General features: G+C 30.4%; 1 protein-coding gene across 3 annotated transcripts in view; it reads left to right on the forward strand.

Annotated features, from left to right (window-relative positions):
- Positions 1–13416, forward strand: part of LOC111642164 (L-fucose kinase-like) — a 46871-nt gene that overhangs the window by 15272 nt on the left and 18183 nt on the right. For all 3 annotated transcript variants that reach the window (XM_023388451.1, XM_023388450.1, XM_023388452.1), the window contains 5 exons: positions 935–1071; positions 2635–2786; positions 6232–6378; positions 9596–9757; positions 9880–9914. In XM_023388451.1, the coding sequence (XP_023244219.1) occupies positions 935–1071; positions 2635–2786; positions 6232–6378; positions 9596–9757; positions 9880–9914 (633 nt within the window). The remainder of the gene's footprint in view (positions 1–934; positions 1072–2634; positions 2787–6231; positions 6379–9595; positions 9758–9879; positions 9915–13416) is intronic.

A 13416-nucleotide genomic window follows, 5' to 3' on the forward strand; every position in this document is an offset into this window, starting at 1 on the left:
TTAAAATCGGGGAGAAAGTTTTCGTTTACAGGACAATAAAACAATTAACGACTTATTGACAGTAGCAGTAATAGTTAGACCAGTGTTTCCCATGTTGAGGGGGCAATTAGTAACAATTTATATTTTGGGGGACGAAAAACAATTTTCTGGGCAATATAGTAAAACATTATATTAAGAATAATTAGATATTTTATTCGTTATATCGTACAATAATTAAACAAATAACATTATACTAGTCACTAGTCTATTCGATACAGTACGAATTTGGCGTTAGCCTTGGCCCTCGGCATCGGAATTTTGAAGCGAAGGGGGCGATACTACGTTGAAGGGGGTGACGATTCGTTAGAGGTTGAGAAACGCTGAGCTAGACAGTGTGGCTACACTGATCATCTACCCCACCTTAAAAATAACACATTCCTCTTTTCCTCGTTTGTTTTTTAATGCCCCTTCTAGAGAGGGATGTATATTTGTTTGTTTAGTTATGGCAACGAAACACTTGGGCGATGTGCCTAGGAGAGATGCCTTCCGGGAGGACTTTTTAAGGGAAACTGGCCCCTATTTAGGCGTTACAGATGTGGGGAAAAACCAGAAAACTCTACGTAACCAGCCCGTCATAGCCAGGCGCGAACCCACCACCGAACTCCCACTGTTCGATGGAACGGAACCACTTGGCCACTGGTGGGTGAGGGATGTATACCCTCACTTAAACCGGCATGCCAGTCATTCCACGAAAATATGGTATTATATGGAATTTATCTAGTTTATACATATGATCTAAATGAACCCCAAATAGAGCTTGTGTAGTATATTATTTTAGTAGTTGAGTTGTAAAGCTTATGTGATATATATTATTAGAATTTAGTTATTAAGCAATATTAATTAAGCTACATTAATAAAATATAATTATTGTTATATTTATAATTCATTTTTTCAGAGAATTATATGCATCAATAGCTTTGAAAGAAATTAGTAAAATCCTTTTGAACAACAGCGATAGTCCTGTTCTTCCATATTTTCGAACTGCTCATGTGGAGGGATGGGATAAAAGAGTTGTCAATGTTCTGGATGAAGGTAAATAATTTTTTTAGTTTATAAAACTGTGTATTGTTAAGAAAATTATGATATTTTTTGGTGCCAAAAGAGTAAAAATGTAGCCAAACTTGGCATACCTTTTGCACTCCCCAACGTGCAAACTAGCTCGTTTTCGCACAGGACTGCATTCATTTAAAGGGGTGAACATCCTTAAACTTTAACCTCTATTTTCTGAGTACAGTAGAATATTCTGCTAAAACCAAGGTCAAAGCTGCCTTTGCTTAATAAGAGAAGAAAATTTATTCTACCCAAAATGAAACATTTATTACAATACAACTTTTTTATTGTTTATGTTGAAAAGTGTAAAAAGCAACCATTGTTGGAAATAGGATTATTTCTTGGGGTTGTGAAGGTAACTTACACTTAGATCTTACAAACACTGAAAAATATTTATTTGCTTTATCGCGTGAAAATTAATGTTGTTACTACGGTATTTTGACTGGGCAGCGGCAAAATTTTTTTAACATGAGAATTTGCTTTATTGATGATCGTTTAAATCAAGTTGACTGTATATTTATTTGAAGATTTATACTTTAAAAGAATTGAATTTGACGTTAAAATTTCACTCTTTAGATAAAGTTTGTTTATGTTAAAGTATTCCGAACTATTTGAATCAAATAATTAAATAAATATATAAATACATACATAGAAATTTATTTTAGATAAATTTCTATGTATGTATTTATTTATTGCAACAAGCAATTTATTGTGACATGGTCACAATCAGCCGGGCTGAAATTTTTAATAATATTTTTAATTTATTTAATTTTAAAATACCGGTATATGCTTTTAATTTTAGTAGTGTTTAGCCCCTGTAAATCACACTTTTCCTATTTACAATAGTCATGCCAGTCATCTAAATTCCATTCTGGAGAAAATAATAAGCAAATTTTTAGTGTGTGACATTTTTGAATTATTTCGTTTTGAGAAAAAATATGTATAAAAATAAAGTATAATAAAAATATTATAGAGGAATTAAACATTGTTATATCTACAAAAACTTTTTAAATTTTTTTTTTATTTTCAGATTTTGTTTTGTTTCTTTAATGATATTCAGTGTTGCTACCTTTTCAAAATTGGTCACCCGGACATTTTAAAATTAGGATGTTATACTTAGAAATAAAAACAAATTAAGTTTTTTTTTTATTGTGAGTAGAATTCATTTTGTGTCAGCCAATCTTTAATAAATTTACAAGTTTGCTTCCTCTTTTTGGGGTTTTCAATTTCTTGAGTTGTCATATTAAATAATTAAAATAGAAATTATAAACTGAAACTGTCACATTTGCTTTACAATAGGTTTGTTCCAACACAAGTCCATGACTGGTTTGAATTTAAAACTGTACGAGGCATGCACAATGTCATTTTACAGCCAAGAACTGAACAATGCGCATGCCAGTTAGCATGGTTTAAATTAATCCAAACCATGAATTTAAAAACTGGCTTGTCCGGGTGAAAACAGGCCTGGTGGCAACACTAATGGTATTGGTTGTTTTTATATTATTTGTTTGTTTAAAAAAAAGTAGTAATTTCTAAAACTTTCAGTGTGTCTGAAATCGGCATCCAAAACTGAAATACTCTCGAGAACTCTGTCCTGTATTGCCGATCTTCTTGGAATAATGGCAGGGAAGTTGGGTGGAGTGAGAAGTGGTCCGGGGAATAACAGACTATGGATTTCGGCATTTAATTTATTACAGGTAAATGAAGTACAGGTATCCCTTGTATAACATGATAGTTACATTCCAAAAAAATGCCATGTTATGTGAATCCGCGCTATACGAAACAAAGGACAAATGCAAAGCATAGGGTTACATTCCAGAAGTTAATGAAAGTATATTATTTCTTTTCTTTTTTTGTTACTAAGAGAAATATGTTTATTAAAGCAATCGCTACTTCATTTCCAGTCAATAATTAACAATCACAATCAAAAGTGCCGTATTATGCATTAATATTCATTTTAGTTAAACCGGAGCAGTTTCTTTTTACAAAGTATCATCTTCAAATTTCTTTTTATGAAAAATAGAAGAAAAGCAGAACATTAATTCTATGTCATATAACTATTTCAAATAATTTAAGCAATTAAGCCAGAAATCATAACAATCTTTTGAAGATGTGATGGTACAAGTAAGCTAATCTATAGTGTTCTGTTTTTCTTTTATTTTTATCCGTATATATTTTTATCATAAAAAATTTTTATGAATGATGAAATAAAAATATGTTATTAATTGAAAATTTCTCTAGCGGATTGCATTTGTTCAATCAAATATCAAACGACTTTTTCCAGAATTTGTGTTTGAATACAGAATCATTCGAGTACCGAGATACTGTTGTATTTTTTTTGTCATTTTATGAATGATTGCTTACCTACAGTTTAAATAAAGTTTAATAGCACTTATCTAAAAATACGACAATTAATCTCTAAACACGGTGACAATATTAAGGGCTAAAGTCTGAAAGCCATGACAATGACACCTGGTTGATAAGAAAGCTAGGACAAGAAAGAAACAAATTGCACTATCAGTTTTCATTAAAGTAAACCTGATAAAAGCCACAAAACAAATTGAAAGGTTCAATATTTTAAAAACCGTGGGCAAATTTGAGAACAACACACATGCTTGTTGAATAAAAAAATTGAATAAATACACTAAAAATTGTGAAATTCTGTACGGAGAAAAATGTGTTAGAGCAATACTGGAAGTTGTGATGTGTCGGGATATCCCCTGTTTTCAAACCATGTTATACGAAGGATACCTGTACTTGCATGTATTAAATTTATTCGATGGTCTTCATGTAATTTTTAGCTTAAATTTCTTGAAATTATTATTCATTACTAGAAAACTACAGATTAGCTTACTTGTACCATCACATCTTCAAAAGATTGTTATGATTTCTGGCTTAATTTACTTAAATTATTTCTATTAGTTATATGACATAGAATTAGTGTTCTGCTTTTCTTCTCATCTCTCTTGGATATAACAAAAAAGATTACAAATTCAAATTAATAAGTTTGTAAGGGTGTAGTATAATTTGTCGTTCAATGCCAACAAAAATAAATTTTATAAAATTTGTAAGCTAAATATTGTTGATATTTTATGTATTAAATTCATATTATTACTGATATATTTTTATAAAGAGATTATAATGTTCATTGCAACAGAAAATGGGTGATAAAAGAAAGTCAGTCTATATTAGTCTATAAATGTCGATTTAAACAACAAATATGCATTTTGTCAGAATTTGGACCCCATGGGGCAGAAAAATATAGTTTATTGAACAACAATGATTTGGAATACTTTGGATGCTAAAGTTAATAAATAATTTAGCAGAATTTAGAAGAAAAGTTAATTTACACACAATAGGACATTGCAGATTTTGCTGCCTTTAAAATTTAAAGGTTGCCATTTTTATCAATATTTGACATAATTTTGCTTGTCGAATGGCTAGCAAAAAGCAAAAATGGAGATAAACACAATAAATACGGCATCCCTTTTTATTATGTACATGCAAATTACGGAGTTAGGAATGATCATTATACACTATGTTGATTAGATGATAGGCATCTTACATAATTATACATAAGCCCAGGATTATTTTAATTTGAGAAATATTTTCATAATTGAAAATCTAGACAATACGAGCAGTGTGTGAGTCCCTTAAATCCTTTTTACTTCATTTGGGAACTATAAACAGTAGGCTATAAACAGAAGGTCGATATCAAGATAATTTTTAATGTGTAATTTTTTAATAGTGTTTATCTGTCAATTTAAAGAAGTTTTTTTGTTTCAAGTTGCCTACTGTATATAGTTCCTAAGTGGAGTGAAAAGGATTTAAAGAGGATTTAAAGGACTCAAACACTGTTCGTATTATCTAGATTTTCAATTATGAAAATATTTCTCAGATAGGCATCTTGTCTCCATAACCTTTCTCTTTTTCCTCTTGGAAGAAGTAAAAGGTAAATAAGATTGTTGTCTCATCCCCAGTGCTAACTGTGTTCCCCATGTTAGTCTCTGTTGGTACATCACTGATGGGCACAACAATGCTCTTTCCAGTGCCAACAGCATGAAGATCAAAGGTATCGAGGATTGAAGCATACATGTCATTCAGATAGAGTTGTGGTGATTAGCTCTTTTTTTATTTTAAATTTTTGTTTAATGACATTAAACTATAATTCAATGACATAATCATAGAATTTGTAATTGTAAATGTGGCATTTATTTTAATTGTTTTATCTTTTTATTACAAAACTTTGTCTTAAAATCAAAGTTCTTCTTTGTTGTAGGTAATTCTGGTTTTATACTTTAACGTTGCTCTTGATTTTAAAAAGACAACTTCCAAGAACTATTTGTGCCAGCATTGATTGTTTTTGATAAGTTTCACAGTTAATAAAAATATTACTAATTTAGGGATTTGTAAGATTCATTGATAGAAAGAAGGGATCTGCTTATAGAAAAAGGTGGAAACGTTTTTTTGGTAAGAAAACTGCAAGATCTATACATAAAAAGTTTTTATTTCCATTCTAACTCTCAGCCAAATTTGGAGACTCTCTCAGATACAAGAGAGCCTCATTTCACTTGACAATGTCATTTGAGATAATGAATTAAATCTTAGAATGGAGGAATCTGTTTGGATTTACAAGAGAGCTTTTAAATGTATGATAATGAATTTTGGACACTTGTGCAAACCACTTCCAACCTTAAAGATTATTTTGTGCAAAAGAATATAGACCAATGTTTTGCTAATTGAATTTGGATTGTAGAAACATTAATGTTTCTACAATCCTTTAAACATAAAGAAACATAGAGAATTTAGTTTCTGCATGGGAATGGGTTGCACAGAAAATAAGTTAATTTTCTAAAATAACTTTAAAAAGTTTTTGAAAGTATTAAAAAATTTTGTTGAATATTTTATGATACGCAAAAAAAACCCACTTGAATTATGTTGCAGTAGCAACTGTTTTGTTTGTTGGTTTAAATTAAGAATGTATTTCATCAAAAAATTTCTCTCGAAGACAAATTGCATTTCTTTAACAGAGTTTTAGTAAAAAAACATTTTCTGTTACTATTTTTATCTTGAGAATCTAATTACTAATTTATTTTATGTTTTGAATAATAAATGAAATATTGTAATATTTATATTTTAAAGGAGGGAAAGATCGAAGCTGGTTTGCAAGCTCTGAAAGACATCCGTGACCAATGGTTGGACCATCCTCATCGCATCATTAGAGCTGCTCGTCACTACGAATCCGCACTACAGATATTAATACGTAAAGCTGTAACTACAGCCAATCAGGTAGAACATTTTTCAGCAAGAAATGCTTTGAACGCAATATTTACAATTTATTCGTACAAATTTATAAGTTTTAAAATTGTAAGCTAAATTTTATAATTAATTATAGGAATTTAAAGATAGAAAAATTTAATTATAGATCTCTTCTATCAAACAATACTATTATATTAATAAATTTTAACCAAGTTAATTTTTACTTCAATTTTCAAATAATACTACTAATTAGGATTTCCCATTTCCAGTCTTTTGCTTGTCCCGGGATTTCCAGAAAAAGTTATCCATTTGCTAGGATATAATTATTTATTTTTAAGATATAAAATAAACCTTAAAATCAAATGATATAATTATTTTTCACTTCTTAAGTGACTTAACCCTGCGTTAGTGCACTGAGTTTTTTTTCGGCATTAGTGCAGTGGGGCGTTTGTCAACCCCGACATTTTTTTGGGTCCATAAACCATGTGAGTAAAAATTCATAAAGATTTACTCATTCATTTGGTAAAGGCATGTGTTATTATGCATATGATCATATTCAAGTATGATTACATATTATATTAGTACATTAATCCATGAAAATAAAAAACAGCATTTATCAAAACTCATTACATTAGATCTTATTATTAAACCAATAGTAAAAATCTAAATTGTTTTTTAAGCATTTTTGTCACTCTGATTCAATAGCTGACATTGTACTTTGGCACTCATTGCAAATGACAAGCAACTTGCTATGTTTGGTATTTTCTCAATGTGTTTATGAAAGTCAGCCATTTTGAATTAAAATAAACTTAAATTATTTTTATTCACATTGATTATTATATCTATATTATAAATAATAAATGTGGTCACATTATAGTTATTTGAAAAATTAAAAAAACTAAATAAATATTTGTAAAATTTAAAAAAAAACGTAATTAATACTGTCGGGTGTTTGGACACCCCATTGAGAACTGTTGTTTTTCTCTTACTGGAATTTTTGCAGCATTGTAGTAATTTCTGAGCATGCTCTATACATAAAATCATGAAGCTACTGAAGAGGACACAAATATTTCTTGCGAAATCTATGAATAGTGCAACTTTTAAAACGTTGGGGGTGGCGAAACACCCCACTGCATTACCCCAGGGTTAATATGTCCCATCACCTCCAAAATAATAATATTAATAATGCCGTGTAAAATATGTATTAAAAATTACCTTGGAATTACGTAGAAATTTTCACAAATAGAAAAAATTTATTAAAGTTTGTTGTAAATGCTTACAAAATAAAAGCCTTTGAATTGAGTCGAAAATTTAAAGAAAAAATGAACTTTGATCAAGCTTCTAACTTAGAAGGTAATTTTCAGTTTTTAAATAAAACATAATACAAAATATAATTGTAAATTTTTATAAGATTTTAAAAAGCAAAGATGGTCGATACTCCAATCACTCAATCTAGTTCTTATTTTAGTAACGAAAAGTCCTGCTACCGAGAATGCCCTTTCTGATTCCATTAATGTGGAATCAGAAAGGGCATTCTCGGTGGAATTGTCTTTAACACATTTAAGAGTGTGGTGGTTGATGCATCACTTAACTTGAGTGTTCATTGATTTTATAAAATAACCAAAGTTTTATATCTCACCATGAAAATTTATATACAATCACGTACAAGATTTTGTTTTACACTTATTGAGTAAAGTTCGATCGGTTAGAAGCATGCGTCGGTACAGAACATTCACTTGTCATGAGTAGTGTAGCCGAGAGAGAGAAAAAGAATATGGCGGATGGACTGCACATGTTTTAATAGCTCCATCTGGATTTTCAGATGCAGAGCTAGGTTACAATTATTAGGCTGCCACAAAGAGAAACAGACGTTACATGTTTTCTCACTCGTAGCCTGGAAGATTTCTAGTTTGCTTTCGAGATGTGTGGCAGTACTTCTTTTGCCATCTAGTATTCTTGATTAGTCTTCTTTGGCTGCTTTAAATAGCAGGTTCAAGCTTATCGCCCAATAATTTGGCAGTTTGTTTGGCTTTAATGATCAGGTTTATGAAGAAGAACTTCATACTTTCATGCTTCATACTCGTTTGTATGCTTGTCCAACTTGCACAACCTGGCATAATGCAGTTATCGAAGCTACCGGGCATGGTTAAAAATGAAGACAGCATAAGTACAATTATTCTAGATATTACAGGTTCCAACAAGTAAAGAATTTTTAGTCCTACTACAAACAGACTACATATTGATTATTAACAATCTGTGACATGCCATAATAAGCAAAAATTTAAAAAACTAATAAGCAGGCTTAAAATTAATAAATACAAATGTATTCTGACAGTTTATAGGTTAATTATACTTTCTATTTGCAAAATTTTTTCAACTTTAACACAATAAGAAAAAAGTGAATTTTTAAGGAATTTGCGGGATTTCCCAGGTTTGCTAGGATCTTGTTGGAGAAACCCTACTACTAATAAAGCATTTGATTAAAAAAAAAAAAATTTTTTGGATACTGTAAAACGAATAAGTAGAAACACTATAGGAAAGAATTCTTAGGAAAGGAGATTTTTGAATGAAGTGATGCATATTAATTGTTATAAATAAGTTACCTGAAAGAAAACATGTAGCATGTACATTTTACATGATGATATGGATAAAATATTGAAAATTGTATTTTATAATTTCTTACAAGTTAAAATTGTCAGATTAAATTTGATGTAAAAAAATAAACTGTAGAAATAATAATAACTACATGAATTTTTTTTAAAATGTTTTAAAGTATATTTGTCTTGTAAATATATTAGTTTAAAATCAGAATTTAGAAGTATAAAAATATGAATAATACATTTTTATGACTAATTAAATAATAATGTAAATTTATACGAACTTATATGAGAAAGTTCTTAGATTAGAGGAACCTTTTTAAAACAAGACTGATTTGTGTGACTGTTAAAAGATAAGATGGTAGAAAAAGCAAAAAGAAACTAAAATTTATTTTTTTAAAGCATATTGGTTTTATGCACAACAATATTACTAACTGAACGGGGAACTTGAATCCCAAAATGCATTTTAGTTAATATCTATGGTAATAATGGAAATTTTTAATGATAGAATTTTATTGGAACCAAATTTAAATAAATGGTTTAAATATTTGGTTGCTTGTATATGAAAGCTCTAATATATTGTTTATAACTGTTTTGTTTATGTAAAAATGAATGTGATAAATAATAATCTCATTTCTCGTTGGTTCTAGTTTGTTCAATTGTCAAAAGTTCCGCTTTTACCATTCAATCAATATGTGGTGGTAGAATGTCCGGCCAGAGTGGATCTCCAGGGTGGTTGGTCCGACACTCCTCCTATTTGTTACGAATTGGGTGGATCTGTGGTCAATGTGGCAGTGCTGATTGACGGAAAAGTATGTTTTTAGAGTTGAAAGAAAAATTTGAGACATTTTGTAAAAATTATCATTTGAAGAATAACTTCTTAATTTAAATATTTAAATACAATTTATTATTTAACAAATAAATTCATTTTCAGAAACCAATTGGTGCTAAAGCTTGCAGAATACCAGAGTAAGTTAATTTCTTATACAGTAAATATTTTAGCATTTTAATTCATTTAACATTAAGTATTAAGTCACTTTAACTTTTAAACTGAATTATTTAAATATAGTTTTTCTGTACAGTAAGAAATTAATCTATTGCTAATGTAAATTACATATGGATGACACACCATGAATATGGTATTTAACAAAAACTACCTTATGAGGATATGTTTAATGCCAAATAACAAACAAGTAAACATTCAAAAACTTTCAATGATACATTACAGCTTTAAAATTGCATTAATCTTTTGGTAAACTGAAATACGTAAGATATAATCAATAAGCATCAATAATTTTTTCTTCTTCTTCAAGTACAATTTCCTATTGGTGGTTAGCAACCATTTTAACAAACTTTATTAAATTCTTTATAGTATTGAATAATAATTAAGTGCATTTCTTCTTTGCTTTAATGTTTCTATCCATGTTATTTTATGTAATTCATGTCTCTTATTTTATCAAATCACTATTAATCTTAATATTTTATTGTACACAGCCTTATTTTATGTATGGTCAGTCTTTCTGTACAGTTTTGAAAATTGGACATTAAAAGCAGATGTAATCAAACAATTTGGAAACTTTGAAATGTGGATAAGTAAGAAAACATTAAAGATCCCAGAGACAAGTAAGCCAGAAAATACAGAACTGCTAGAAAAAGTAAAGAAAAATGCAAACCTTTCATAAGAACAACACTCCAATACTGGTTAATATTAATCAAAGATCCACTGCTTCACAAATCCAATGAACCAGCGATAAAAAAAGAACTACTCACTTTGAGAAGTGAACATTTTCATCCATTTATAAAAGGACATCCTCAGGCTGGTGTTCTAAAGTTCGAATCATACTTTTTGGAATGGATCATAAACTTTATGTAGATTAGAGGATAGTTTATAGACGTTGATTGGTGGAATGTTTGTACGTGGCAAACTACATGGAATGTGTTTCTGTTGAATTATATATTTTTTCCACGTGTTAAGGATTGCATTATTCTCTTTATAGTTGATGGCTTTTGACTTTTGGGTCACTCTGTAGATCTCCATTAACTCCAGATATCTGATATGTGATCTATCCACTGTTCTTTGTATGATTTTGGTCCTGTTGAAATGGACCATCACATCAGGGTTCCTGGCATATGTTGACAGGGTGGTGGTTAATAGGTTTTTTGATATATCGGGTTGGTGCTCCTTTAGACGGGTGGTAATTGCTGTGTTCATCTTTTGAAAGAACTTACAACTCAGTAGGTAAGAAATGTGCTTTAATCTGCCATTATCATGATGATACATTTTTTTATAGCTCCCTCTAGTAGTCAGAGTACAATTATATTATTATAACATAAAATTATTAGGCCTATTCTTTTTTCATATCTGTAGGGTACATAATACTCCCGTTTTTTGGCTGAAACATAAATAACAAACGTACAATGAGTTTTTTAAGAATTAATGTAAGTCAATCAGATCCCAGTCTTGTGGGTGGTTTTACCATTCTGCCACTCTTTGTGATATACAGGTATCCTTTGAGGTGGAGAGTCCTAAACGTTCTGTTGGTGTGTTTATGTTTACTGGACTTTGTTCCTTGTTTTCATTTGTGGGCTGTTTGCTATCTTCATTGAACCGTGTTCCACTTGTGATTCTTCCTCATGGTTGTATGTGGCTCTTTGGTAGTCTGTATTGCATCTTCAATACCTGGTGACACTTCTGTTGCACAATGTCTCAATTGGTTGATATGTCTTTTTAATACCTGGTCATCTTCTAGCTTCACATAATACATTAATAAGCCTATATTTTCTGTTGTGTTTGCCTTCAACTACTTTGACTCAGTCTCCTTTCCATAGATTCTTGTATATATGGAATCACCAACCTGAAAGGTAGGATTGTCTGTATTTGTTTCTTGACCTTTCAACAATGAATCTGGATGAATGTCGTTCAATCTTGTCCATAGTTGTCAATTCATTAGCAATTCTGCTGGTGATTTTCCAGTTATGATACTTGATGTTATCTGGTTGTATAACAAAAATTGTGCAAATGTTATGGACAATTCTTTTCCTGATATTCCTTGCAGGTTTTGTTTTGTTTCTTGTGTGAAAAGATGGAAAACACGTGACAATAAGACAATGCAAATAACAGTCAATCACATTTTATTGATCGAAATGAGATAAGAGAGGTCGGACTGCCCATTACAGAGAACAAAGGTATATATATACAGTGGGTGATTGATTAATGAACATAATCCGTTCCAAGACTTTGTTCGCCATCCAAATCGTTCGTTAACCAATTATTGATTTGCCTTAGGTTTTTATGGGAATTTGATTAATTCATTCTGGAGACCCCAAAACAAAAAATATATACTTTTTTACTACATTTATTTATATGTAATAATAAAAATACATATATAAACAGTCTTGCATTTTTATTAGTCATGTTTTTTTCCATTTGTGGGGTTAAAAAATCTGTCTAATGTTGATTGCTTTTCCCTCTTCTTCAAGATTTTTCAGAAGCAATTAATGGCATTGTAATTGAGAGATCCCTAAGCCTATTAACCTCAACCTGGTTTGGAAGAAACCAACCTCAACCTTTTTCAGAAGAAAACATATCTTGCCGAGTTTCTTGGCGTTCTTCATTCAAGAGTTCTTGGCGTTTTTCTGTCATCAGATTCGTTTCAGGTTCCATTATGAGCTTTTCAATGTTCTTTATTTCTTAGATGTGATTTTTGTTACTCCTTAAGCTGCTTGAGTCTTCTTGATTATACAGTATCTTTCTTAGATAAGATTGAACTGTGGCCTACTTCAAGACCTGTTCAAGCCATACTGTCCAGCAACAACAGACATCAGACATCTGCTCACTCTGTACCTTTGCTATTATACACTCACCTTTCGAAAATAAAAACTGATGCAAAACTTAACGAGTGCCCACCCAACAGTCTTGCGAATACTACAAAAAATTGTTTCCGTCAGAAAAATAAAAGGCTGGAATAACAAGGGAGAGTTTCAAAGTTCAAAGGAATACTATCCGATCAGTATATACCGAATTGAGCGTCGATGTTGACGTCTCCCGCGCTCCAAAAAGTTTCAAATTGTTGTCTGAAGACGAGGGAAGACCAATCGGTATTCATTATTTTACGTTGCTTCTTATTGTGTTTGTTCTGTGAGGTGTTCGTTTTCCGATCATGTGTTCATTGTCCGAACATAAAAATCTTTAGCGAAAGTGTTCGTTATCCAATTTGTTCGTTAACCGATCACTCACTGTATATATGTATATATATATGTATATATATATACATATATATATNCAATCATGTTTTAATTGATATTATTACACACTCCTACTTGAACTATCTTAAAAGAAACATCTAATTATTACCCTCTATATAATATATATACTAATATACTAAGTTCCCGCTTTCAATTGAACTTTCCACAACAATTGATTTATATACAGTTCAGCTTAAAACTAAGACAATGACAATTCAACTTAAAC

The sequence above is a fragment of the Centruroides sculpturatus genome, unplaced genomic scaffold (assembly GCF_000671375.1).
Source record: "Centruroides sculpturatus isolate CEXI.00-Female unplaced genomic scaffold, Cexi_2.0 scaffold1688, whole genome shotgun sequence".
NCBI classification, from domain to species: domain Eukaryota; kingdom Metazoa; phylum Arthropoda; class Arachnida; order Scorpiones; family Buthidae; genus Centruroides; species Centruroides sculpturatus.